Here is a 26,351-nt window from a genome sequence, read left to right on the forward strand (position 1 = left end):
TTATCCCATATTCCGGTTTTTTTCCTACGTACAATGAGATCTTCCAAGTTGATTGCCTCACATCACGCTGCACTACTCCGTTGTAAGGTTGATGTATACCATTGCAAAAACACTAGTTCAAATCAATATCCTTGAGATTGAGAGCCATCACTTATTACTGGTCACTTTCATGTTCGCTGTTCAATACACCGAATCCCTTCCCCGCATTCTCATCTCACAGGTCTCATGTCGATCACGCACATAATATTTCCACAAGTAAAGTAGCTATTCCTCTACGGCGTATGTATAACCTTACCATATATATTCATAAGGAGAGCAGGGTTTGAGATCCATAAAGGAGAACGTATGCATTACATCATGTATTTCCCACGATTCCTACTCCAATTCCTAGCAGTAATGGGTATATCCCGGGCTGCACAGTCCAGAGAATCCTTCACAGTCTGCACAGTACCCGCAGCCGGTTCTACAAGTATCGACGACGCACCTGCGATTCTGGAAGCTTTCAGAAAATGCGGACATGGCGGAAAGATCATATTTACAAATACAACCTACCACATTAATAGTGTGATGAACACAACTGGACTGCAAGACTGTGAGGTCGATCTCCAGGGAACACTGCTGGTAAATCTTGACACCAATCACTGCAAAAATAAAATCTGAGTACAACATTTTATTAATCGTGGTTAGTGGAGCACGAATATCACTTACTGGCTAAACAACTCCCTTCCAGTCGGATATCAGAATCAAAGTACCGCATGGATCATAGGAGGCAAGAACCTTCATTTCAACGGACATGGATATGGGACTCTGAACGGTAATGGACAGACATGGTATGATTTCGTCGGATCCGTATCTAATTATCCACGTCGGCCCCATGCTATGACCGTATCCGGTGCTACGGATTCGATCTTTGACGGAGTGCGATTTGTTCGGAGTCAGATGTGGTAAGAGTCAAGTCTATTATTCCAATCGGTTCGATCAACACAGTGATATTGAGAGCTTCATTAGGACCCTCTCCATAATCCACTCCCAACGAACATCCTTTACAAATATCCACGTCAATAATACTGGAGAAAGCGGGACAGCCCACAACACTGATGGCGCAGACACAATCTATAGCTCGGATATTACGTTCCGAAACTGGGAAGTCGTGAACGGAGACGACAGTATAAGCCTCAAGGCTAATTCAACCGACATCCTGATTGAGGATTGTACCTTTTACAATGGTCTCGGGGTTGCCATTGGGAGTATTGGACAGTACAAAGACGTTTATGAGACCGTTGAGCGGGTTTTAGTGAAAAATATAACGTATGATAATACGCTGCATGCGGCGTATGTTAAGACCTGGACAGGTGAGCAGGCTGGATATCCGCCCAATGGGGGAGGTGGTGGTTTAGGTTGTGAGTGGAACTGATCAATTGGGATGAAGACAAGTGCTCATCTTCGATAGATGCCTCCCATATGATGTTTGAGGGTCTTTCGGCTACGGCATTTCGCGGTCCAGCTTTTGCGATCTCGCAGTGTACTACCTTTTCTGGTGCTTCAGGAAATTGCACCTCTTCAAAATTCCAATTGAAGGATATTGTTTTGAAGGACATTGTTGGCACTTCGTCGAGTGGCGAGGTGGCTAGTTTGCAATGTTCTGCTGTGGAGCCGTGTGAGAATATTACCATTGCCGGGGTTGATCTTACATTCAGCAATGGTACTCAGGTTGATGACTATCTATGTGGAAATGTTGACGGCACGTTTGGATTCAATTGTACCGGGGACGTATGTGTGGGTAGTAGTGCTACTGGCGGGTGTTGACCCCATCTACGGGTTCACGAAGCAGATAGGTGCTTCCAGGTGGAAAGGTTGAGACTATCGAATCATAATCATGGGTATCACGTTGAAATATTCGTATTATACATTGAAGCATATTTTGCTAGGACCCTACATGGACACACTGTCCTAGGTCACCCATTAACTGAGCCAAACTCTGCACTAGTGGCGGTGTACTCTCTGAAATATCTGTTCGAAGTGCTCTCTGTCCAACCTGCATGATTGACCCAGAGTCCGATAGCAAGACTGTTCCACTTGGTCCTTGCAACGCCGGAAGACCACAGCCCAGTGTTACGAACTTGGACACATCAGCCACCTCCTCCCCGTCTAGGAAGACTGTTGGGCCTTGACTCGGAATTTGGGAGACGGGGCTTCCCAGGAGTCGGGTATTTTTGGCTCTGGAAACCACACCATACGACCAGAATGCCAGGCTAGCGTAGAACACTCCAATAGCAAAAAATCCGGTCAACGAGCCCGGGGGCATTTGACGAGAGGCACGGATGGTTTGGCCAGCATGCCAGATTGCTCGGCGGGAATCAGCATTGGCTATCCATTCGAGGGCAGATTGATACACTCGACGTGCCTCTTGCTTGTCTTCCTTGCCGGCGAATAGCTGGAGCTCTTCAAGGGACATATGCAAGAGCATGGAGACGACCTCACATACCAAGATGATCTCAGGACGGCACGGAACACGCAACTCTGAGCACACCATGCGAAAGTGTTGGAGGGCTTGGTCCAATTCTTGTTGGCGGGAGTTAGTCACAAGCGCATGCCAATGCTTCGAGTTACTGGTTGAGATAAATTTAAGTCGGTGGTATTCGTTGATCAGGGCTGAGAGACCATGAAGAAGGACCAGAGCGGCAAGTTGAGTGTCGATACGATCCTGGAACATGGATAGCTGCGACATGTCACGTAGCAGCTCTGCTAATGATGGTACCCGAACAGGCCCATGGGCAGGATACAGCTGTCTCCACTCGCCAGCTGTTTTTGCTTCCCATAATGACCTCGCAGCTGGCAATGGAAGCTCCAGGTCGGCATAAGATATCAGAGGATTAATATTGAGAGTGACCGCGGTCTGAGAATCATGAAGGAAAATACGATAGACAAGTCTAATTGGTATGAGAGATGATCACCAACATATTCAAGGGTGAAAAGCTCTTACCTTTTGAACGATTCTTGCTCGATCCATTCATGCCATTTTCGCTCCACCACATCGTCTGTATCTTCGGCGTGAGGAATGATGTTTGAATAGACCGACCGGCGAAATCTCAATCCGCGACGGAGCATAGTGATCAGGGGTTGAGAAAAGCTTTCTGCTATTTCAGTTTTCCGTCGATTACCACTCCAGACTCCAATGTCTATATGCAGGGCATAGGTTTGTGATGTTCGCAGGTCCCGTGTGGCAAGATTGTCTTTTTCATACTAGTGGCTGTAAGCATTGAGTCAAGTTCAAGGGTGGAAATGACATACCTTCGTGGGCATATACATTCGCACAATCTCTAACAAAGCATAGCCAAGCTTGCGTATTGTAGGAATGGGCGAGCGTACGGCTCCCGCAGAAGCTAGGGCCGTAAGGATACTGGCATGTTCAGCGCTGGGACGAAATGTTGGTGCGTGGATGAAAGAGTCCACACTGTGACTCTGATTTTCGAAAAATTGCTGAATTAATCCATCCAATAATTCTGTGCTTGGAAACGACTTCATAATTCGGTTCAGGCTGGCCTCGCGGCTGATTTCGAGGACCAGTCCAAAGATCTGGTCTCGGCTGCTCGAGGACAGTCGTTCGCATAATGTTTGTCGGTCGGCAATATTGACCTCGGGACTATCAATGGCCTGAGGAACAGAAAGATTCTCGTGATCGATGAATGCACGATCTTCTTGGAGCGGTTTCCATGCGGATAATGAAGAGCGGTGGTAAGCCGCCGCTCCGATTCCAATGCCACTGTCGGCGTCGAAGCGATCCTGTTGCTCATTTTCGTTCCTCGGCATTAAACTTCCGGCATTATACATGTCGATCAGACCGAAGTCGCCATCCGTCAAACTGAAATCCAGAGCCGGGTTTTCCAGCGGACCGTAGGGGGTGAACTCGGGAATCAGACTGGATGGATCAAACGGGTCGTTGTATCGACCCAGCGAGGATATGAACGAGTCAGGGAAAAAATTTGGGAAAAATGTGCCGTCCACGCTGAAAATCCCACTTTCTTGGTCCGTGGGTGAAACTTATCTCGTTAGCGAATTCTCACAAAAATGCTGCAGGCTACATACCACCATATTCAAGTTGAGCCGGTCCATTCACTGGGACCCCTGGCGAAAGTACTGGATCGAGTGCCGGGTCGAGTCCCTGGTCGGGCGCAGGTCCTTGGGTGGTCATGAGGATGCTATTGGTGGGTGGAAAATCATCCATTGGGGTCGGCATCGGCGAAAAGGCCACAGTGGCGGTTAAATCGACTGGCAGAGCCGACAGTCTATTCTCTTGTTCATCATTCTGCTGGGATGGCTCTGGAGAAGAGTCTTGCGCGACATCCTGCCAGTCACAATGTAGATTCCGTTCGCGACACCGTTTACACGGCTTGGCTTCGTCGCATTTCAGCTTGGACGAGGCACATGCTTTGCAGGCCTGGGATACTCGACTTTGCTTCGCAACTGACGAGCTCCTTTTGCGTTTCCGATCCCTATCGTGTGCATGCCCGGCTGCATGCCGTTTCAGAAGGTCTCTGCATGGGGATCAATGACGTGTCACGAATGCAATACGGGCACCACTTACGGCCGAGCAAATCCCTTATCGCAGACATCGCAGATGTATGGCTTTTCCCTGGTGTGTGATCGAACATGGCGGATTAAATGGTCCGCTCGATTGTAGTGGCGTTTACAGAAGCCACACTGAAAATAGCCTCCATCCTTGGATTTGGTAGGGGATTGGGCGGTGTTGAGCTGCTCAGTCGGAGACTCATTGAACATGGTTATCCCCAAACATTGATCAGTGCAAGAGCGGATGATGGAAGAACGCAGAGAAGGAAATCTGGGGAAATTGGCAGTTCGCGGAGATCATGGGGCCCGCCACAGAACAGTACCAAGGCTCCAGGCATAGCTTTCAAAGCTCGTAAATGTGCCGTGGCCGATCTTTCCCCCCGCTTAGTCAAGGCGATTTCTACCAATCTCCGTGTTCCCTGCAAGGCGCTCCCCGAAGTGTCACTCCACACTTTGGTCTTCCCCAGGTTATAGTCGTTTGAAGGGTCGTCATTGATTCGTCTGAGTGGCCGGCTGGGTAAGCCCAATGATGCTCACCCCTCATTCGACCCTCAAGAGGGGTATAGATTGCAACTCAATTTTCTGGGGATTACGCAACCCCCTTATCCCCTATTCCCCGCATGGCGCTTTCGGGATGTGGGGAATCACTCCCGACCGTCCATACGGAAGTTCTATTCGGAAAACTGGGGCCAAGATGGGTATTCCGATGGGCGCAAGTTAATATAGGGCCGGCATTCACCTTGATGGTAATTTTTGTGGAATTTGTCCTGCAAGTTTGACAACATGGGTAAGTTATTATTCTCTTTGGTATGAACTTCAGACTCACCAAACTAGGCCTCACACCAGTACATTTCTTCTCCCATGGCTCGACCATGATGCTGGGAGAAGAGTCCGAAAGTGCCGACTATTGGAAGAAATGCGGAGATGAAGCGTTGGCCCAGGGTATCAAGGGCGTGGTGATCATGGTAAAGACTGGTCATATCTGCTGTTGTCAGACAATGTACTAAACAACCCGGATTAGGGCGCGCATTGGGATTGTCTAGGGGACAGAATCGAGCTATCAACCAATCCAAACCCTGACAAAAGTCCGGTCGCTTATGTGAAACCGGAAAAGTACGTCAACTACCAGCTCAACCCGGACCTGGAAACAACCGACCGATGCATCAAGATGTTAGCCAAGGAGGGGTACAATGTCGGCGGGAACCCAAAATTCGACTGGATTCACGACGTCTATTTGATCCTCATTCGCATGTTCCCGGCAGGTTGTCCACCTACAACATTGATCTCGATGAATGCCCGTTATGATCCGCATTTCCACATGAAGATGGGGGCAACACTACGACCACTTCGTCGGGAGAACTATCTGCTCATCGGGACAGGAGGTGCAGTCCACAATTTGTACCGCAATCGCTGGGCTCCTATGCTTCGGTTCCGGGATAACTTTGCCATGGAGACGCCGCCGGAAGATTGGGCAATGGAGTTTCGACAGGCTGTGGAGGATGTCATTACGAAGACATCAGGGCCGCAGCTTCGTGCTGCTATGACTCGGCTCATGAAGCATCCTCGTTTTAGGGATGCTCATGCCACCGATGATCATTTCATGGCGGCAATGTTTGTTGCGGGCGCGGCGGGTGATCCTGAAGATCAGAACACGCCCGCCGTGCTGGCTGCCGAGAGCTGGGAATTGACCAACATGTGTAACTCACAGTTCACGATTGGTCGCTGGTCCAAGGAGATTGCTGTGTAGTTTTTCATTGACAGTGTACATAATATCTTTCGAGAAAATGGAATTTGAAATAAACAGGTATGCAGTTTAAATATCACTCATCCGCTGCCCACGTGGTCCACTGGAGGTAGGAGACTAAATCATTGAAGCTGGTAACTGAAGCCTCCAGGTCTTTTTCATCATCCATCATCGCGGAAACCAAGGTAGAGCAGACCGATCGGGCGACGGATCGTACAGCATTGCCACCTAATGAGCCGACAGGGGCTGAGAGAGGAATCCATTCACTTGCACAGCGGTTGATAATGACCTCGCCGTTGTCGAAGTCACGGTAATCGATAAAAGGCTCCAACAGCTTCTCAAGGTGATCCCGAAGCTCTTTCGCCGACGAATAAGTTCCTGCAGCCAAACTCTTCAGCTCATCGGAATACTGGAACACGATCATATCAGTGACAGTCTGCCAGTCGAATGCATCGATAGGTGAATCCCAGGTTTTGAGTAGCTTGAAGACGTCTTGTCGAATAGGCTGCAATTCTTCAATTGGTAGATGGCCCACTTTCGGAACCGTGGCGTTGTTAGGGAACAGGTCGAGGCCATAGGTATAAGCCGAGACGAAATTGTCCAAGTCGATTCGCACTTTCTTTCCTAGGCTTTCATCGAACCGAGTAGCCAAGGACCAGTACTTGAGCCCTGAACGAGGTCCTCGGGGAGGTCCGCCAGGACCGCCGCCATGGTGTCCCTTTCGTCCTTTTCCACCTCCAGGCCCACCCGGGCGACCCGAGCTCTCTTGAGGCTTCGTCTGAGTGATATGCACGACGTCAAGGTCACGCTCAAAGTTACAGAGGATGATCTCAAAATCAGCTTCTGTGCGAACAATGCCATCAATCTTGTCACCCCAGTCCTCCTTCGCCATACGGCATGCCTCGATCGCCCGCTGCTGCTCCTGGGGTGGTCCACCAATCTTGGGACCACCAACCGGCCGGTCACCAGTAATGGTGTTATTGTAAAGAATGCGATCCTGGGATTCCGCCCCACCTCCTGGTCCAGCCGACATGCCATCGATGTACAGCAAGCGCAGATCCTTGGCAGCGGCATAGGTGTGAAGATATCCGTTTCCATCCCATTCCGGTGCTGTGTACTCGTCGAGAGGCTGCTGCAAGTCTTTCTTTGCAAAAAATTTGTTGCCACTGCGGTGGGCGAAACCTAGGGAGTGCTCGGGTTTGAAAGCCAGCCACTCGAGTCCTTGAATCGGGTCTTTCAGACCAGTGCCATGGTAAAATTGAGTGCCTTTTGGCACGCTGGCTCGGTAAAATGACAGGCCGTTGTAGTTGATCTCCGAGCCATAGTGTCTCAATGTTGACTGAATGGCGTTGAAGATGTGATTGGCATTTTCCAGGGGCTCGGCGTCCTCGGTAGCAAAAGTCTGGGAAGAAAGACAGGTCAACAGAGACAGTGTCCCAGCCCAGGTTTCATGAAGCCGCATTTTGTGAACTGCTGCAAGATGACTGTTTAGCAAGAAGCGAGAGAGATAGAGCTGATTGATAAAATCGGGGGGTTATCATCACCTCGGAGATTGATTACGCGTACCAGGATCCCGAGCTCCACTACGGTCTTGATAGCCCGATTGGGTCACTGTGGTCTTCCCAGCTTCTTTTGCGGTTTACCCTGAGTACCGAGGTACTAAGACTAGATGTGTAGATATGCTTGATGCCGTAGCATAGGAATTTGAAAAACGTATATCGTCCAAGTTGTCAGTCTCCATTCAACACGATCCAAAGCGTGTGGGAGCATATGTACAGCCTTATTAGGAAAGGGGCAGGCCAAAAAAAAAAAAGTAGACAAAAAGGAAAGAAAATGCAAAAGCAAGAATTAAGCCGAGGATTTCCCCACGCCGATTAAATGCTTGTATGGACCTCAGACACCTTTGGCAGTCTCGCAAGCAAGACTTTGGCGCCCATCTCGTGTCTCATCTCTTCATGCAGAACAGTCAAAACGCCGTTCAGCCGTGACAAAGGAAAGCCTTCATAAGATAACAAATGAAAAGAACATAAGAAATAGTCACACCGGGATATCTCAACTCCGAACCTCAAAAGACAAACCTCACAATGCAGAAAGGAAAAACTTAGATGACAACCACATCACCTTCGGCGTCCGCTGGGTCGGAAGCCATCATGTCGCCATATTTACCCACTGCAATCAACATCGGATCATCTTCAAGGTCAATCGCACTGTCGTCATTATTGGGAGCTTGGAAGCCCGAGTCTGCCAAGGCTAGCTCTTTTTCACTAGGAGCATGCTTGTGATCGACATGAGCATCTCGGTTACGGCCCTGCGCACCACCTTGGGGGCCTGGGTGGGATCCACGCTGGTGATTTCCATCAAAAGAATTGCGTTGGGATCCAAGATTGTGCTTCAGCTGAAAATCGCCCATTCCCATAGGCTCTGGGCCGGCGGTAACATTTTGCAGAGAAGCCGGGTTGCTACGCATGAAACCACCCTTCTCCGCCTGCCAGAGCATCATCTCGTGGAAGAAGACCTTGGTCATCCACCACGCACTGAAACTAGCAGCACCACCGAGAGTCAAACGGTGCAGAATGTTCTCCCACAGGGCATCTACCTTTTCAATGACGCACTGAGAGCGATGGTTCGCAAAGACAGCCGGTATATTGAGGATGAACTGGATCCACTTGTCGGGGAAATTGTACTCATCGCCAGGTGCGTTCTCCGCAGGCAATCGGTGAGCTTCAATGTCTTCGGCAGTATCTGCTTTGCGGTAGAAAGGCAAAGTATCTGTGGGGTCAACGTCCGTGACGGGGGTGAGGAGTGCCCGAACGTCGTGTTTGAGGATTTGTTCAGTAGCGCGTGCAGCGCAGGCAGGGATATTTGCCTTGGTGATCATTTCCTGCGGGTCCACAAGGGACTTGAAATCGGCCCACATCTGGTTGCGGTTTTCAGGATGGCAGAGCCAGGCAGCAGCAGCGTTCGCAGCCTGGTTTACGTCAAGCATGTGCTTGAGGAGGTTGCAAAATATATGAGCAGGGATCAGCCGAGCGATGGACACGTGAGTTGGTTGAGTTTTGAAAGTTTCCGCGATATGGCCGCAAAGACGCTGCGAGATGGAGCGGAATGCATCCAAAACAGGCTTGGGCACAACCTGTGTGGTGAGAGGTGCGACGAATGGAATCATCTTCTGGTACATCAACCAGTCACATTCCTTGATCCATGGGGCAAGGTTTGGATGAGTCAAAAGCTTCTGGACAGGAACGGTCAAAGTGCCGTGAAACGCGGAGAAGTATTTCATGAGGTTACGTTCCTTACAAAACCGGAAACTGTCGATGACTGAGATGCAGTGAGTTCGGTAAAGAGCCGCAAGAGCATCCGCCACCTTTAGATCGGTGTTGGCAGGCAAATGACCACGGATGTCAGGAAGGATGAGAGTGTCGTTATCAACTGGAGCTTCATCAGTTGGGAATTGCAGCAGCTGATGAATGATCCGGCCAGCGTGTTGAGCCACATTCTCATGAGTAACATTGCTATCTGGGCCAGACACGGTGGGCTGAGTATCAGATGGGCAGCCACAGCTGGCCATGGGAGGGTTGGCCGGGTATCTGGGAGCAAAGGAAGTAGTGGGGGAGGGAAATACGGCGGAATCGGCTGTAGGTTGAGAGATGCTGATACTGAGGGACGTGTCAGTGTTCATGGAACTAAGCGTAGACGTGTCAGACATGTCAACGTACCTTCTTGAACGCATCGCACTTGCAGGCCTCTCTGGAGCTACAGATCCCCGTTGACTAGGTGCAACTTGCGTATTCACTGGTGCAGGCTTTTGCTGCTTCTCCTCAATGACCGACAAATCGACGTAATGATACTTTGATTCGCCACGAACTCCAAGACGTCGAGTCTGAACATTCGGAAAGATGATTCGCACCAATTTTCCAAACGATGCCGGATTCAATACCGACACACGTTCTGTTCCGCAATTTTCCGCATAACAACAATAAACACGATCTCGTCTTACAGAACCAGAACTCTTCCGGCAGTTTTCTCGCAACCTATGAACGGAAGGGGGGGGAAATCAGTCAAGCGTCCATCAGGATGAAAAAATGAAAATAAATCAAGGAGTGTGATTCTTACCAGATCATGGCGAATACCTGCTTCACCTTCTCTGCTTTCCCGCCAGCGCCTTCGTGTTTCATAACCTCAGCGGCCATTTGCTTCAACGACCAGCCTTCATATTGACGGAGCAATTTACGCAGCTCATTGTCATTTGCCAATGTGGAGCTGGATCCCCTTTTCTTTTTCCCTCCCTGCTCAGAGACGTCTGGCTCTTCTAAAGCTTGCTCTGGCAGATGGTTTTCGATTCCACTGTCATACATAGCCTGATATTGAGGAACCGAGACTCCAGCGACCCCATTGTGAGCCATGTCCGGGGTCAGCGAATGGTGGGAGAGTGAGTGTCCGTGCATAGCATGAGTGGGAAAGTCTTCCGGTCGTGACATGACTGCGTGAGCCTCCCGCATATCCTGACCTAGAGATGCGCCATGGTTTGGGTGACCGAACTGATGACCAAAACGCATGATCATGTCTTCGGGGTTATTGGCGAACATGCTCTGGGCATTTGCGACTTGGGAAGGCATGAATTGGGGGAATGCATCGATGTGCTGGTCTTGAGTTTGCTGGGTTGTACTTGAGTGGATGCTAGCAGTCGAGCCTCGAGACCGAGCACGGCGGCCACCTCGTGAAAGTGTTTCCGATCGTGATCGTAAGGGGTCGGCCGTCCCTGGACGGCTATGAGGGCCCATGTGTTGAGTAGTCTGCGAGACCGCGCTGCCTTGCGACGGGGCGCGTACTATCATGATTTGTGAGCATTTACAACAAGCGCGATCCAGTGGAGTGTGCTTAGGCTTTCTCACCTAGCTCAGAAGGCATTCTGAATCCGGTTGGTGAATCGAAAAAAAGTGGAGGAGACCCGTCACCAGGGAGATGGCCGTTTCCTGCACACAGGCGTGTGTTTTTTCTTACCAGCACACACACACAGCGACGATGACCATTCAGGGACCTGATACCAAGCTTGGTGGAATGGCTAGCAGTGCTTTCAGCAGGATACCACACAAGAGCCGTCCCAAATTCGCTGGGCTATCGCTGGCCGCGTGGTGTAGTCGAGACGTGGGAGGATAAACAGAGCAGGCCGTTCCTCAGACAACGTTGTTTGGGTCATCACGTGATGTCATCAGGTAAGCATTCCACGCTAAACAAAAACAAAGCATTTTACGTCGAACTATGCAGGAGGTTTCCAGAGAATAAATCACTACGATTAGTGTTGACTACTGTTGGTATTGGATGCTTGATTATGGAACTTTCATTGAAAGAGATCCCAATATGAGGACTGTTCTGGTCGAGATCGTGAATCTAGAAATTCTGGTCGAAGTTGCGTCCAAGGGGATGAGTTCTGCTTTCAAATGCAATCATCATTATCTGTTTCCAATGTTATTCTTGTTAAGCAATTTCTCTCATTGTTTACGAGTTGCCAGTGCCTTGGCAGAGATGGTTCGGGCTTTGTTCATGTCCCTACGTCATACACTCGGCGAGAACCACAAAACCAGCAGCGCCAAATATTATTTGAAGAAAGTTAGTACAATTGCATATTTACACGGTTACAAAGTAGGGCTTCAATTAGGTCCTCGAAAGTATTTATCATATGGGTTTCAGAGCCCTGGAGGGATCTTGAAACTTGAGAATAGCAATTGAGCTACGTTGGAGATTCTCATCCCGACATTGATCTCTATATATATCCCCCAAACATCCTTCGAATCTGCACGTAAATATTCCAATATATTAAAGTTTTATTTCAGTTACTCAAGTAAGAATGCAATTCGATGCTAACCATGGACTACCCACACCAATAAATGCATGCCTTCCATAGTCATTCAGGCCAACGGCAGGGATAGATGTAGCACTTGAATTCAAAAGTACCTAATATCTACAGGTCAACCATTCTCCGGCTCAAACAGCCCTGGAGGCTTGCACCAGCCAAATCCCAATAAACTATGCTAGGTATATCTTTGAACACTGCTCTAGGCTTGTCTCCAGTTTACATATGAGTACCTGCGAATCACAGGCTATTGAGGGGTAGCATATGGTCTCAAATCGGAGAATTAGTGCATCTTTCTCCACCAAGTGCCCTGTTGATCATGCCCTTTGCTTTAGAAATGAAACCCCGACCCACTCCCCAGATCGACAATCCATTTATACTACTAGATAAAAATATCACCCAAACCATACCGTCTCAAAAGATCTCAATCGAAGGGAAACCCCTCCCGCCAAGAACGAAAGAACCGAGCGGCGTCATCCCATTCGGCATCCACGGCCTAGTGGATCCCAATCAGATGGAACGGTACAGGAACACCGCGATTACCATGGTTATCAACACGCCTACACATCACTGGTCAAATGACGATCGACAGTGTATATTTACGCGACGTCGAGATCTGGCCCTGCGGTAGATAGGGCTGCAGTGATGTCACACGTCGAAGCGGAGTCGCATAATTCCATTTCCCTATTTTGAAATCCTCCCCTCTTTTCCCCACACCGCGATTTCGGACTTTCCCAACCACGTCAAATCATGCAGCGATTCAAGGATAAGTTTGAGCATGGCATTGAGAACTTGGAGGAGAAGTTCAAAGGTGATCCCCCACCTTTGGTGTCCTAATTTTCCCCGCTAATACCTCTCCAGACCACAATCTCCACGATGTCAAGGCCTCTGCGGCACATTTAAAACACAAGGTCGGCAAGTTTTACAATATTGTCAACCCTAATCACCGCCACGATGAGGAGCATGAACAAATCACCGATAAGAAACGCTCGGAAATCGCCGAATCCCACCGTTTCCACTCCTTCGCACCCGTCCACGAGAATAATCGAGTAAAATGGTATGTCGATGGTATGGATTACCTCTGGGCCGTCTCCGAAGCGCTAGAGAAAGCAACCGAGACGATCTACATTGCCGATTGGTGGCTGTCGCCAGAATTGTTCCTCCGTCGACCCCCCGTGAAACACCAGGAATGGCGTTTAGACCATATTCTGAAGAGACGCGCGGAGGCGGGTGTTAAGATTTATGTGATCGTCTACAAAGAGGTATGATACCTTTGTCTCCCTTCAGAGGATATGCAGGCTGATAATTTACAGGTTAACCAAGCTCTGACGTGTAATTCGGCACACACAAAATATGCATTGCGTAACCTCTGTCCCGAGGGTACACCGGGACACGGCAATATTCGAGTTATGCGACACCCAGACCACAATGTCTTTGAGAATGGAGCTGACATGACACTTTACTGGGTATGCGCTCATCCTTTGCACTCTCAACGTATCCTAATATAGTACAGGCCCACCACGAGAAATTCATCGTGATTGACTATGCCATGGCATTCATCGGAGGTATCGATCTCTGCTTCGGTCGCTGGGACGCTCATCAGCACCCGCTCGCCGACGTCCATCCAGCTGGTCTCAAAGACGACATCTTTCCTGGTCAGGAATTCAATAACAACCGCATCATGGATTTCCAAAGTGTGCAAGACTGGCAGAACAACGAGCTGAGCAAAACTGAGTACGGCCGCATGCCATGGCATGATGTGGCAATGGGCTTGCTTGGCGACTGTGTCTACGATATTGCCGAGCACTTCGTTCTGCGCTGGAACTTCATCAAGCGCGATAAGTACAAGCGTAATGATCATGTGGATTGGTTGTTGATGGAGGGACGAGATGGGGAGCAGGAGGATATTATTGCTGTTCAGCGGCCCAAGTATCCCTGTGGCGAGTATATTCAGCATCCTTTGACGCCGCTTTCAAGTAAGCCACGCGGAAATCAGGGCTCTGTGCGAGCGCAGGTTGTGCGCAGTAGTGATGATTGGAGCAGTGGCATTCTGAATGAACATAGTATTCAGAATGCGTACTGCGAGGTTATTCGCAATGCGGAGCATTTCGTCTACATTGAGAACCAATTCTTCAGTATGTTGACCTTTTCTCATGATTGGTTGATCAGAGCTGATTCTTGCAGTCACGGCTACGGGTGACAACCAACATCCAATCTACAACAAGATTGGCGCCGCCATTGTTGAAGCAGCTGTTCGGGCGGGTAAAGAAGGCCGCAAGTTCCGTGTCATTGTGGTGATTCCTGCTATTCCCGGATTTGCAGGCGATCTACGTGACAATGCTGCGTCGGGTACGAGAGCCATTATGGATTACCAATACAAGTCGATCTGTCGAGGCGAGGATTCAATCATGGGACAAATCGCCAAGGCTGGCGTGGACCCCAAAGGTAGGTCTTTCCTGCTCATGGTCTTTTTCTGTTGATATTAACTGCCCTGTACAGAGCACATTTTCGTCTTTGCTTTGCGTGCTTATGACCGTATTAACAAGACCCCCGCACTGGAGGAGCTTGAGAGCAAGGCCGGGGTGACGTACCAGGATATCCAGCGTGGTATTGCAGAGTCTATCATGAGTGAGAGTGTGCACCCCTCCATCGGTAAAGATGGCGATCGGTTTGAAAAGAGCTACGACGCCGATCCTTCCCAAAAGGAAGAAAATGTGCGCAAGCTTGAGAAGTTCGAGGAGGAAGTCGAGCGGAACAAGGAAAAGCAAGGCGATGCAAGCAGAGACTCGGTGGCTCATGTCACTATGCTGAATGGTGGCAAAATGTCCGATGAGCCCTGGGAAGGTGATCCAGAGGCTGAAAAGGCCAACATTGTGCAAGAAGAGTTATACGTACACGGCAAGGTGTGTATTGTCGATGATCGCATCGTCATCTGTGGTAGTGCCAACATCAACGACCGAGTAGGTTCCAACATTCATGATCCATGCCCCTAGCATCTTTCTAACCCGGTCAGTCCCAACTTGGCTCCCATGACAGCGAACTCGCCATCGTAATGGAAGACCAAGACTTCATCGAGAGCGAAATGAACGGTCAACCATACCGTGCAGGCCGTCATGCAGCCACACTGCGCCGCCAACTCTGGCGCGAACATCTCGGCCTTCTTCCGGCCCAAGACTACGATGCAGCTAACGAGCCGAATGCCCGTCCCCCCGACGTATGTCTCAATACGATCCTCGAAGGTCCTGAGAACGACTTCGTCACCGACCCACTCAGTGATGCGGTCTGGAATACCTGGACCGAACAAGCTAGCGTTAACACGGAGACGTATCGGGTGCTGTTCCGCGCGGATCCAGATGACCACATTAAGACCTTTGAGGATTATGACAATTTCTATCCTCGTGGGGCGCACAAGCAGGGTCACTTGTTTGATCCGTATATGCCGATAGCGGAGGTGCGGGAGAAACTCGATCGCATCAAGGGCCACTTAGTGTGGCTGCCTTTGGAGTTTTTGTGTGAGGCCGAGATGGCCGAGCCTGGATTAGCTGTGAATCAGATTACAGAGGTAAGTGATTTGAGTTATTTGGACGGGTTGTTTTTTCTTTTGCCTAATTCCTTCTTCTCGGATCTTCTCGGTGTGGCTTGTGGGGTTGAATTTTCGGGACTAATACCTTTCGCTAGAGCATCTACACGTAGCGATGACCCGGTTATTTTTTTATTTTTTTTCTTTTCGTGGGTTTTTTTCCCCCCTAATCCCACTGGACGACCATTGATATCCCGCATATGCTCACCGCGAGGGTTCGCAACTTTTTCGTATCTGATCACTCCCCTATTCCAGGTATCTTTCAGTAGTGTGAAAGTAAATATTTGTCATGGTCAAGCTTTCTGATATTTTTCTTGTACTTATGTATCTTTTTTTGTTTTTGTTTTTGTTTTGTTTTTTTGAAGCTTCCCGCGCGATCGCCACCATTTCTCCCCAATCTATACTAGTCCCCTCGCACTAAGCATGATGGATATGTGTACAGAGTACGGAGACATGTAACTAGTGACTAGGAAACCCAGCGATACGGGACCGTACTTTCTTCAGACCCACAGACCTCCACAAATCCCACCGAGTTGTGCCACCAAATGGTCCTTGCGTGGTGCTTTTGTTGAAGTGGGGATACGTAGGTTAGAGTTAAGCGGACCCAAGCCCCTGGAAATTCTTAAATGCGATTTGTTCCTTGGGCCGCTTTCTCGACTGCTTCGCTTATAACAGGAAGTCGTTAAGCGAGCGAGACCGAGCTTTCAATAAACCTACTAGTTTGACCTGTCAATCGAACCCTTTTTTTTTTTAGGGCCACAAATGTGCGTGGGCTGTATGTAGTCTGCGGAAATAACTTCCTTTGTGGTGTATTGGTCGGGTACCGCTTGGTACCGCTTGGCGTCAGCTAGGTCCGACATGCCGGGGCCAATGAGTGCAGTGGTGGAAAGTGGAAATTAATGGCAAGCTAGACCGAGTGGCTCGGATGGACTGCAGTACAATTGACATTTAAGAATCGGGGGTGTTCATGCCGGGAGTTGGGAGGTGCATCGGACCCGATCTACTGGACAAGGGATAAGCCCTGCATTCAAGTTCCGCATCCTTGCTGTGGGCAAAGGTACTCGATCGATTTGGGACTTTTTTTTAAACTTGAAAGTGACCTTGTACAGCAATGATGACATGGCGAATCCGTGTTTTTCTGATCGTCAATTATTGCTGTGGAGAAGCATTTCAAATGTTTTGGCTTTCTATAGTCCTTATTTTTGCTTGTGTATAGATGATAGACATTATCATTCGAAATAAATGGCCCAAATGATCTCAATAACAAATGCCCGAACAAGTCAACCGGAATAAATACACGGTAGGAAACAATCTATAACAAAGAGAGGACAAAATGAAAACTCCATCCGATGCACCCCAAAAACTTTTGGTGGGAGACTTTTGGTGAACCTTGAACTGATCAAATGCACGTCGCCAAACGCATGGGAAGCAAGAGAACAGGGAAAATCAGAACGAATTCAGGAAATGATGCCGCAACAATGAGAATGGGATATCCTGGTCTGAGGTTGAGGTCTGTATGCAAGAGGCTGAAACTTTTCATGCAGAGCGCTACATACGGAAAAGGTTAGTCAACAAATCAGTTCCCGAGCACACCAAATCCCGAGAACCGGTGTGTCTACTTCCAACATCCTGGTTCATGGAAATACACTTCTCAACGTACCGATTGTTCTGCTCTAGGGCTTCTTAGAGTTGTGGCATGCGTTGCACCGACAGTGGCCACACATCTTGCAGCGCCAGATCGCGACGAAGGGTCCGGAGTTGCAATCCGAGCACCGCCATGTCAATATATTGCCATTGGTTGCTTGAATGATAGCGAAAATGTGACCGGCGCACTGGTTGGCCATTTTGATGTGTTGGTGGTGTTGGTCTGGTCAAGTTAGATAAGCTATACTCTCCGGACCCGAGACTCCGTCACGTACCGCACTAAACACCCGAGGGACTGGATGCGTCGATCACTGAAGTAAAGTCCAGTGAGTGGGATTGGGACAGCAAGGAACAAAGTCACCGAGAGTCAAGAAACTCTCCAAGTAAAATTTTTTGCTTGTGTATCTCGAGGATGAGGCCTTGGAAGATGGTTGTTTGGGTGTTGGGGTGAATAGTTCAGAGACAATGAGATGAGTAGAGATCCACAGCTTCTGGACAGGCCATTATATATAGCTTTGGATTGAAGAGGACAGCTCTCTATCCAACTGTACTTTGACCAAAGACCAATGATCCTGGAACCAAGCCCAGTCCACGTCCAAAGCCGTGAAAGGTCTGCAGAATGCCGGATGACGCACGTATCCGGGTTTGTGTCGATTCGATTTGAATATGAATTCTGATTATTGGTATTTTTTTTTCTTTTTCCCAGGGTTCACAAGGTCGGAAATAAAAAAGAAAAGGAAAAGGAAAAGCAGGAAGGGGATAGAGGCAATCCGTAGGAAGGGGAACCGAACTAGATCTACCGAATCTCATCTTGCATGGCGCATCAAGACGGCAGATCCCAGTTTCTAGCCGGGATCGCGATCTTCATGGATCGGGGGCTTACCATTGGTAGGCAGCGATCCGCGGGAGATCAAAGGGACTGCAGTTGCTAATTTATTTAATTGCAGTTTATGTCGGCGCAGATCGACTCGTGTTGCCAAAAGAACCTGTGGGTCGCCCCTTGTACTTTTGGCTACACTGTAACTCTACGTATTAACCCCTCGCTGTGTCAGTCTAAACTAGGTCAAAAGCACTAGCCGACTAGCCGCGTTGAACTAGACTTGTTGGCCCACAGAGATGATCGTCCTATCTTTGTTCGCTCCAATTCGTAAAATGATGCTGATCCCGATCGTAGTTTTACCGACGATCATACGGGCTGATGCATTCCAATGTTTGATTTGTGACTTGAAACCCCCTTTGCTTCTCTTGTTCCCATCTCTGATTTCTCTCTCCCGTCCCTGGTAACTTGGAAAATTGATACATCATTTTCATTGCCCAAGACTAAAATAGTCATTATGGGTCCGACGCTTGGACCAATGCACGGCTCTTTGCTATTCTCCACATGGCACATCTCAGGGACCTTTCTCTCCAAAGGGGAAAATTCCTATAGGTTCGTGCTCATAGGTTCATGGTTTCAGACCTGTTTAGAGCCTCGAACCGAGACGAGAGGCTGGATGACGAGTCCCAACATCCTCGAATGATGATCGGCCCGGAAGTGCGTCCCCGGAAACTAGTTTGGGGCCCGTCGTTTGCATGGACCAATTGTTTAACCCTATGGAATTGTGATGCTAAATTAAATGGAATTGTTTCTCCCAATGCACGGGGAACTCCGGGACCTTTGGATCCTAACTCCCCCTCTATTACCCGATACGGGAGTCTACAGCAGTGGCTAAGGGGGCTCCACCCCTCCAGCCGCAAATCCTCGGGACGTCACACAAAAGTACGATCCGTCCCGGCTATAAGCACCTGTCAGGACACTATGCAATCGGTGGTGAGCCGATCTAGGTAACCTTGAAACGGGAAATTGCCCTCATGACCTATTTTCCGTCATTCTACCTGTCAAATCAGTGTGAACCTTCCAATGCACCGAGTTCTAGACTCGATTATAATCGGTCCAAAATATAATCAACTCTTCACTGCTTTTCAGGCTGTTGGGGATACATACAGCTGTCTGCCATAGCCGTTGAGGCTTGAGATGATGTCGAGTTTGAAGTATGGGAATACGTACGGAGGGCAACTAGTTGATGGGGAGAATGAAATTCATATATTGACTGTTTACAGAATTACGGTGAGTGAATACTCTAGATATGTTCGAGATGTTCTCTGGCCCCGGTTCCACTGCCACTAAAAGGCATGAAGTTGATTCCCGTGAGGAAAGCAAACCTTCAGAAACCGGCGCCATCGTACCTCATCGTGCGATGTTATCATGCTTTCCTTCCGATCGCCCAAGGGAAAAAAGGAATGAAAACATAAACCCATAACCCGATGTTTGCTCTGCCAACGCTCCGTTAAGGGAATCTCGTGGATCACGAGATACCCCTGCAGTACCCCCAGAGTGGACTGCATCGCTGGGTGATGAAACAAGAAGAAAAGATTAACGAGAAAAGAAAAAACGAAAAACTACATCTTCACCATCTAGAAGGCGAACTTCTTCGAAATGTTTTTTTTTTTCCATTTGTGGGGTAAAAATAGGTATCATGCCATGAAATCATGGAGCGCAGTGTTCGCCTGCGAATCAGTATCAAACGCCCTAGAGGGTTAAGTTCTTGTTTTCGGTCCTTTTGGTTTCGTCACATCCCAGTCATTCAATCGTTAAGGTGGAAGAGTGCCGAGACGCTAGATACCATTAGGATATCATTCAACAGTTCGGGATCCAAGTGGGCCTTACCTTTCACCGTAGTGATGCCGCCGGATGCTCTCAGCAAGGAGACTCGAAACGTCAATGACGATCAACTTCTTGGACCGGAGCATCGACGGCGGGATCGGGAATGTGTTTGTCACAACAATGTGATCAATGGATGGACATTCCTCCAGCTGATCCAGAGACTCAGCCCCAAACAGCGCGTGAGTGGCGATGCAGTAGACCTTTCGGGCTCCACCGCGCTTCACAACTGTCTCGGCGGCAGCGATCCATGAGCCGCTCTTGTCAATCATGTCGTCAACAATAAAAACTGGTCGATCGCGCACCTCACCCACGAGGGTGATGGTCTTTTCGTGTTCGAGGCCAGCTACGCTGACTTCGTCATCATCAGACTCGACGGCGTCGAAAGAGCCACCCAGAGCATGATCAGGGGGCAATGATGAGACATTGGAAACCATGGAGTTCATCATTGAATCTGGGACGACTTCTGTGTTTTCAACATTGTCGTCACCACCACCACTACCAGCGCCGGGGGTGGTACCACCAGACTGGGAGCCGGAGTCAGCGTGGTAATCATCATCGACCAGCTGACCCTGCACCAAACGGCCGGTCACCACATCCCGCACCCGTACGTCGGTGTACTCGTAAGCAGCCTCCAATTCCGACGGCCGACGAGCAGCCGGGGGAGTCTCAGGGCGCAGTAGAGATTCTGTGGGGCTAGGAACTTCAGGTTCCTCCTGAATAGGCGGTGTGGCATTGGACCGCTGCATGTGAGCTGCAAAAAGCTGCTGGTCCTTGGAAACTCGGCCTTCCTCTTCCATGGCATCGAAGAAGACAGTGCTGTCCGACATGGTCATTGGAACCTTTGGTCGCCGACGATCAGTAGTCACAATCCCGAAGTTCAACTTCAAGGCATCAGCCAGCGAGGTGACTCGCTTGGTGCCGCCGGCATTCTTGCTGACCACCACGCCGTCCTTCCAGCCAGCCACGTTCATCCGGATCCAGCGGGCAATAAACGGTTCGGCGAAGAGGTTATCGACGGGCTTGCCGAAGAAGCCTTGCATCTGAGATGCCTATTCAATGTCGATCAATATCGAGCACAGTAACCCCCAGCGACGAACAGATGCATATTAGACACAGGAAGAGATGGGATAAAACGTACATGCAGGTCCATGGTGATGACATGATCGACGCCGGCGATAGAGAGTAGGTTGGCGAGCATGCGGGCGGTAATAGCACCGCGATGGCTCTTCTTCTTGGATTGGCGCGAGTAGGGGAAGTACCTCGTCTGCGCGTCAGCATCCACTGTGATTGTGTTCAAACAAGACGGGTAGCATACGGCATGACCGCTGGAGGGATCGTCAGTGCATGATCACAAGAAATGTTGATTCGGAAACTCCGACGTACCAGTAATCGACTTGGCCGAACCTCCCTTGCACGCCGAGATCATGATCAGAAGCTCCATGACGCTGTCATTGATCTTGCTGCTGCCACTCTGGATGATGTAGACATCCTGGTTCCGTACCGAGGTGTTGATGTTCACGCTGGTCTCACCATTGGCGAATTTGCCAAGGTCTGCTTTAGCGGGCGACGTCCCCAGCCGTTCGCAGATAGTATCTGCGAGGCCGGGGTGAGAATTGCCCGAGAAAATTTGCACACCCCGCATGGCGGATGGGATTGAGAATGGAGGGAAAAAAGAGAAGAAAGAAAGAAACGAAAAAGCGACGGAGAAAAAAACTAGTGACTGCGCAGGTGGTCCGTACGGGTGACCGTATGCCCCACGTCTTATCGTTGTGCAAATGACTCTTCAATGGGTTATCACTCACCCGCTTTCGAAAAGATGTCGAAGTTTCCCGAAGTCCAAGGTGGAGGCTCATTGATTTTGGCCTGGCAGATCAGAGAGAAGCATGTGTTAGTAGTAGGAGGGGGTGAAGTGAGTTCCTACCTATCGGGGAGCTTGACCAAAGCTCTCCACCATTGCATATTAGATTGCTTACAGCTTTATCTTAGGTCGCCGCGGGGCGCATCCTCCACGCTCTAGACGCCGACGCCCGCGTCACCGTCGTCTGCCCGGCTAGTGGACTGAACGAAGAAGTTGCCTACCGAGTCGCCGAGAAACAAGTCACCCATGTCGATCGCAATTTCGAACCCTCCGACTTGGACGATGCGGATATGGTGCTGTGCGCGATTGATGACCCGGAAGCCTCAACACAAGTATGGAAGCTCTGCAAGGAGAAGCGGATCCCAGCCAACATCGCGGATGTTCCCCCCGAGTGCGACTTTTACTTTGGAAGCATGCACCGGGACGGTCCCCTCCAGATTATGGTCAGCACAAATGGCAATGGCCCGAAATTGGCTAGCATCGTGCGCAAGAAGATCGCAGCGACTCTACCATCCAACATGGGAGCTGCTATTACCAATGTCGGAAAGCTACGCAAGAAGCTCCGAGATGTCGCACCGGAACAGGAGGAAGGGCCGAAGAGAATGAAGTGGATGTCGGCGGTCTGTGAATCATGGAGTCTGGACGACTTGGTGGAGATGACCGAACAAGATATGGATGGACTGCTATCTCAATACCGGCCAGGCAATGTGCCCACCCTCCAGGAAGTGCGCAAATAAAAATTGAATGTACACATGCCTGTATATACCAAATAACATGATACACGACCCTTCACTAGACTATTCATGGATCGAGCACCTAGGCAGATACCTCGGTATGTTCATGATTACCTGACTCTTGAGGCTGACATTATGTGACATATTCCAGTGCCCGCAAACCTTTCCGTCGGGCCACATCCAGCGTTGCTCGAAGCCACGCAACTTCCTGAGGATGATATCCTTGCTGTAGACTGTCAAGGACAATGCCAAGCGCCGGACTGACTGTTATTGGTCCCGCCAGCAGCATCTCATCTTGCAGAAAATATTCCACAGACTGACAGACATGACAGGCTATGGAAATGTAGTCTTCGCAGTGGCCAAGAGGAGGTAGATTATTCTCGTCATTGATAGAACTGCAGCTCCCAGTTGCAAGTAGTTTGGAATAGTTGTATAGAACGTGTAGGCCCGTCCAGAGTATAGTCCGTGTGGCCCATAAAAATGTAAGTGTTCTGGCGGTTTGAATATCTGCAAAACAAAGAACTATTGGAAAAAGACCGGCGAGAGGATCATCATGAGCCAAAATCCTTTGCTGAGAAGGCATTGGCCAGTATAGGGAACCTGACTGCTCTTTTGCATCTCATCGTGTATGACTTCCAAGTGTTGGTCAACCTGCCAGCATTCATGGACCATGCTATAAAGCAAGTTGAGTCGTTGATTGGCATTCAAGAAGGGTAGTGTTCTAACACGCTCCAGGATCCCAGGAGCATGGGCGAAGTAATCGGTCACGCGATCAAGTAATGACTTCGGATATTCTGCCCAGGGCTGCTCCATCTAGAGGGAGTCAAACAAGTCAGTGGAGGTGTTGCGTTGCAAGGCGTATAGAATCTAGGTTCCGGATTGGGACTGTGGCTTTACTGTCGATCTATCTTGCATGCTACAAACACAAGAGACCTCGCATGGCATGGATTACCCTGATGTTTTTTTCGACCAGCAAGTGACCTTCACCACAGTTGATTCTCGCCAACTGATCTGATCTGTGTGTCCAGTCCGTATAGGTGCAGGAGCAGTGGTGATCATTTCAGAGCAGGAACCAAGCACTGGAGTGATGATTGCGGCGGCCATTCTTCTCAATCCCGGTGTGTTCCCCTTAATTGCAGCGACCACGGGTTACATTCGCATCATGTAATTGAGAGGCCAGTACACAGATCTGGCGATATCCGCACATCACTCACAAAGTCCTTAATCCGTCAAGCCCAGCAATCGAGCAAAAAATGAGTCCCCGAATCAGCCAAGGCTTGTGTTTTGCTCGCCTGCTGTTCCTGGTGGGCATGTCTCTGACTGTCGCGGGTGGAGCCTTGGAGGGAAGTGACGATACAGGTGATGCTCTTATTGGGCTTGAATTGGTCAAAGCTGGCTACAGCATCGTCGTGGCCTTTGCTGCCATCTTGTTGGCCATTCAGGCTTATTTCTGGACCCAATACTCCCCGGTTTCAAAGACAAGTCGGATGGTTCGTGATGCCACCTTTAATCTGTCTTTGCTGACGTTGTTAACAAGTTTCAGATCCTCAAAGCTATGGGTTTTGGTAGCCCATTCATCGTTGTGCGCATAATCTACCTGTTCCTATCTGTCCTCTACACATCCGACCTCAGATAAAAGCCTTTACTGCGCCCGATTGCCCCGTTTTTGGTCATGGGGCTGTTGATGGAGTATTTCGTTGTCCGCAATTATCTAATCACCGGCATTGTGATCCCCGCAAAGGCGATTCCCGCAGCGAAGGGTATTACTCTTAGCGAATAAGAGACATCGTGACTACAGGATAGTGACAGACCGACCGGGGCGAGAAGCTATAGCCTGTTGGTGGTAGCTGAGAGTGGTGTTTTGATCAGGCAAACGAACCTTGAAGAATAGACAGCTAAGTGTCTATCAAAGCTAATAGAAAAATCATTCAGTCAATAGAAAAGTCCATAAGAAGATGAGAAGAACTTGTGGGCAAGTGAGGATATATGTTGGCATTTGTCTTCATCGAATGTGTATGGAATGTAGTAAGGGAGGTTAGAGCTGGTGAATACACTACGACCACCAAGATGCTTCAAATACTCCCGAAGAATCTCTTTTCAGCTTTGTGTCGATCGCCTATCCACAAGGGATGTCTCTGCAGATCCGGCCTTATTTGGGTACTCGTGTGGTTTTAGCTAACCGTTCTGTACAGCTCAACAGCATCATCTGGCTTGCGCGTTCCTCACTGCGTAGGTTTCTGAGCTCAGACACAGAAATTGATAGGCCGAGATTGTTAAGCGAGAGTTTGATCAATTTCACCGATTGCACCAATCACCCGAAATCAAGCCTTTGCCGAGACTTGGCTCGATGGTGGAATTCGATCGTATTTCTCGGCAGCCGATACCACTTCTATTGCTTATACGTCTTGCCCAGACCTTGCCACAAAACTCAATTCAAAGCATTCCAATATTGCCGACATGAGGGCTGTATCACTATATATATGCATGGCAATCTAGTCCTCCCCCATCTCCTAAATCTCTCAAGTGCCTGAGTCTACATCGCCAGTACAAAGGTTTCTATTTATTCCATTCTCATCTTCCAAGGTTGAATCGTCAAGATGAGCACTGGTGAAAACGCCTATTTCCTTGAGCAGAATTGTGACAATTCACTCAAGACTTGCAACTGGCTTGCCAGTGTTGAGGGACGTAGGTGTCACAAGGTTTAATCCGTTCCAAACCCGCATACAATGGACCCTGACAGAAGCATAGAGGATTGCGCACAAGAGTTCTGCTATGGCTACCCTGCAACCACCGGCACCTGCCCAGAAATGGGCCTTGATCCAAAGAATTGCTGTAGCTCTTCCGATCCAGCTACGTGCCTGTATAATTGGGTACACGGAAGCAGTGGCTCAACCAGCGACAGTAATAGTGAAAGTGGCAGCGACAACCCCTGTGCTAGCGTGGTCGAAGTGATCTATACATGTTCAACGGCAAGCCCGAGTCTGTTTCCTTCCGGATCGATCTACACCACCGGCCCCATCGCCACCGAGCTCGCCAGCTGTCTGTGCCACGACTCCAGTGGGAGTGATGACGCATCCGCGTTCGATGCGTATGCGAGCAAATGTGTTTCATCGGGTAGTGCGGCTCATCCGACGTATTACCCATTTGCTAGTAGGTTGAATGGGTTCTGCTCTAATATCGCGGGACCTGCGAGTACGACTGTCGCTTTGACAAGTACACATGCCGAGACAGTAGTAACTGGAGTGGTGACTGCTACTTCGGGTGCGACAAAGACAGCAACGGGCACTTCACCTCTTTCAACTACAACGGGCCAGTCGGTAAGTCAAAAGCCCTTTTCTTTAATGTCGGTCGCTAACAAGCATTATCCAGACGAATTCGGCATCTCCAAGTGTAAGTCTATTCGTTCAAGTTTCGACCATTCATACTGAACCCTGCTAGGTTCGGTGGAAATCCACACAGTTGGCGCTTTTTGCGGTTTCCTTGATAATGGCAATCATAAGGTCATGAATAGGGCCAGGAGAGCAGGCTCTAGTGCGTTCTATTCGAATGAGACGTGTCATAGCTGTAGGATTATTTCTAGTGCTATAGTAGATATTTGATTAATTTAATTACGACTCGAAACTTTCTCTAAACCTTGATCTCCTGCTACTGTAGTCATATTTGATAA

General features: G+C 49.3%; 9 protein-coding genes across 9 annotated transcripts; 5 read left to right on the plus strand and 4 right to left on the minus strand.

Annotated features, from left to right (window-relative positions):
* Positions 1-357: 357 nt before the first annotated feature.
* Positions 358-1,806, plus strand: N7503_007956 (putative exo-polygalacturonase; the record flags this gene model as incomplete). The annotated part of the gene is made up of 4 exons (XM_057067503.1): positions 358-621; positions 688-944; positions 988-1,400; positions 1,451-1,806. 4 exons carry the CDS (start codon positions 358-360, stop codon positions 1,804-1,806), a joined length of 1,290 nt encoding a protein of 429 aa, XP_056918358.1.
* A 118-nt stretch (positions 1,807-1,924) lies between these two features.
* On the minus strand, positions 1,925-4,779 carry N7503_007957 (uncharacterized protein; the record flags this gene model as incomplete). The annotated part of the gene is made up of 5 exons (XM_057067504.1): positions 1,925-2,930; positions 2,984-3,243; positions 3,292-4,040; positions 4,087-4,535; positions 4,586-4,779. 5 exons carry the CDS (start codon positions 4,777-4,779, stop codon positions 1,925-1,927), a joined length of 2,658 nt encoding a protein of 885 aa, XP_056918359.1.
* Positions 4,780-5,352: 573 nt separating this feature from the next.
* On the plus strand, positions 5,353-6,316 carry N7503_007958 (DODA-type extradiol aromatic ring-opening family dioxygenase; the record flags this gene model as incomplete). The annotated part of the gene is made up of 3 exons (XM_057067505.1): positions 5,353-5,356; positions 5,404-5,534; positions 5,591-6,316. The coding sequence occupies 3 exons, from the start codon at positions 5,353-5,355 to the stop codon at positions 6,314-6,316; spliced, it is 861 nt and encodes a 286-aa protein (XP_056918360.1).
* Positions 6,317-6,389: 73 nt separating this feature from the next.
* N7503_007959 (uncharacterized protein) lies at positions 6,390-7,775 on the minus strand (the record flags this gene model as incomplete). The annotated part of the gene is made up of 1 exon (XM_057067506.1): positions 6,390-7,775. One exon carries the CDS (start codon positions 7,773-7,775, stop codon positions 6,390-6,392), a length of 1,386 nt encoding a protein of 461 aa, XP_056918361.1.
* Positions 7,776-8,414: 639 nt separating this feature from the next.
* N7503_007960 (RFX family transcription factor) lies at positions 8,415-11,591 on the minus strand (the record flags this gene model as incomplete). Its single annotated transcript, XM_057067507.1, has 4 exons — positions 11,206-11,591; positions 10,427-11,141; positions 10,030-10,344; positions 8,415-9,969 (listed from the first exon to the last, which is right to left on the minus strand). Exons 1-4 carry the CDS (start codon positions 11,219-11,221, stop codon positions 8,415-8,417), a joined length of 2,601 nt encoding a protein of 866 aa, XP_056918362.1. The 5' UTR covers positions 11,222-11,591.
* Positions 11,592-12,914: 1,323 nt separating this feature from the next.
* On the plus strand, positions 12,915-15,857 carry pldA (uncharacterized protein; the record flags this gene model as incomplete). The annotated part of the gene is made up of 8 exons (XM_057067508.1): positions 12,915-12,975; positions 13,026-13,426; positions 13,478-13,630; positions 13,678-14,299; positions 14,349-14,609; positions 14,664-15,124; positions 15,178-15,726; positions 15,843-15,857. The coding sequence occupies 8 exons, from the start codon at positions 12,915-12,917 to the stop codon at positions 15,855-15,857; spliced, it is 2,523 nt and encodes an 840-aa protein (XP_056918363.1).
* Positions 15,858-20,012: 4,155 nt separating this feature from the next.
* N7503_007962 (ribose phosphate diphosphokinase subunit PRS1) lies at positions 20,013-21,734 on the minus strand (the record flags this gene model as incomplete). The annotated part of the gene is made up of 5 exons (XM_057067509.1): positions 20,013-20,043; positions 20,096-21,141; positions 21,231-21,351; positions 21,408-21,417; positions 21,476-21,734. The coding sequence occupies 5 exons, from the start codon at positions 21,732-21,734 to the stop codon at positions 20,013-20,015; spliced, it is 1,467 nt and encodes a 488-aa protein (XP_056918364.1).
* Positions 21,735-21,908: 174 nt separating this feature from the next.
* On the plus strand, positions 21,909-22,687 carry N7503_007963 (bifunctional precorrin-2 dehydrogenase/sirohydrochlorin ferrochelatase MET8; the record flags this gene model as incomplete). The annotated part of the gene is made up of 2 exons (XM_057067510.1): positions 21,909-22,001; positions 22,079-22,687. The coding sequence occupies 2 exons, from the start codon at positions 21,909-21,911 to the stop codon at positions 22,685-22,687; spliced, it is 702 nt and encodes a 233-aa protein (XP_056918365.1).
* Positions 22,688-23,937: 1,250 nt separating this feature from the next.
* Positions 23,938-24,320, plus strand: N7503_007964 (uncharacterized protein; the record flags this gene model as incomplete). The annotated part of the gene is made up of 2 exons (XM_057067511.1): positions 23,938-24,174; positions 24,228-24,320. 2 exons carry the CDS (start codon positions 23,938-23,940, stop codon positions 24,318-24,320), a joined length of 330 nt encoding a protein of 109 aa, XP_056918366.1.
* Between the last annotated feature and the right edge of the window lie 2,031 nt (positions 24,321-26,351).

The sequence above is a fragment of the Penicillium pulvis genome, assembly GCF_028828015.1.
Source record: "Penicillium pulvis strain IBT 33274 chromosome Unknown contig_7_segment1_segment0, whole genome shotgun sequence".
In the NCBI taxonomy this organism is placed as follows: domain Eukaryota; kingdom Fungi; phylum Ascomycota; class Eurotiomycetes; order Eurotiales; family Aspergillaceae; genus Penicillium; species Penicillium pulvis.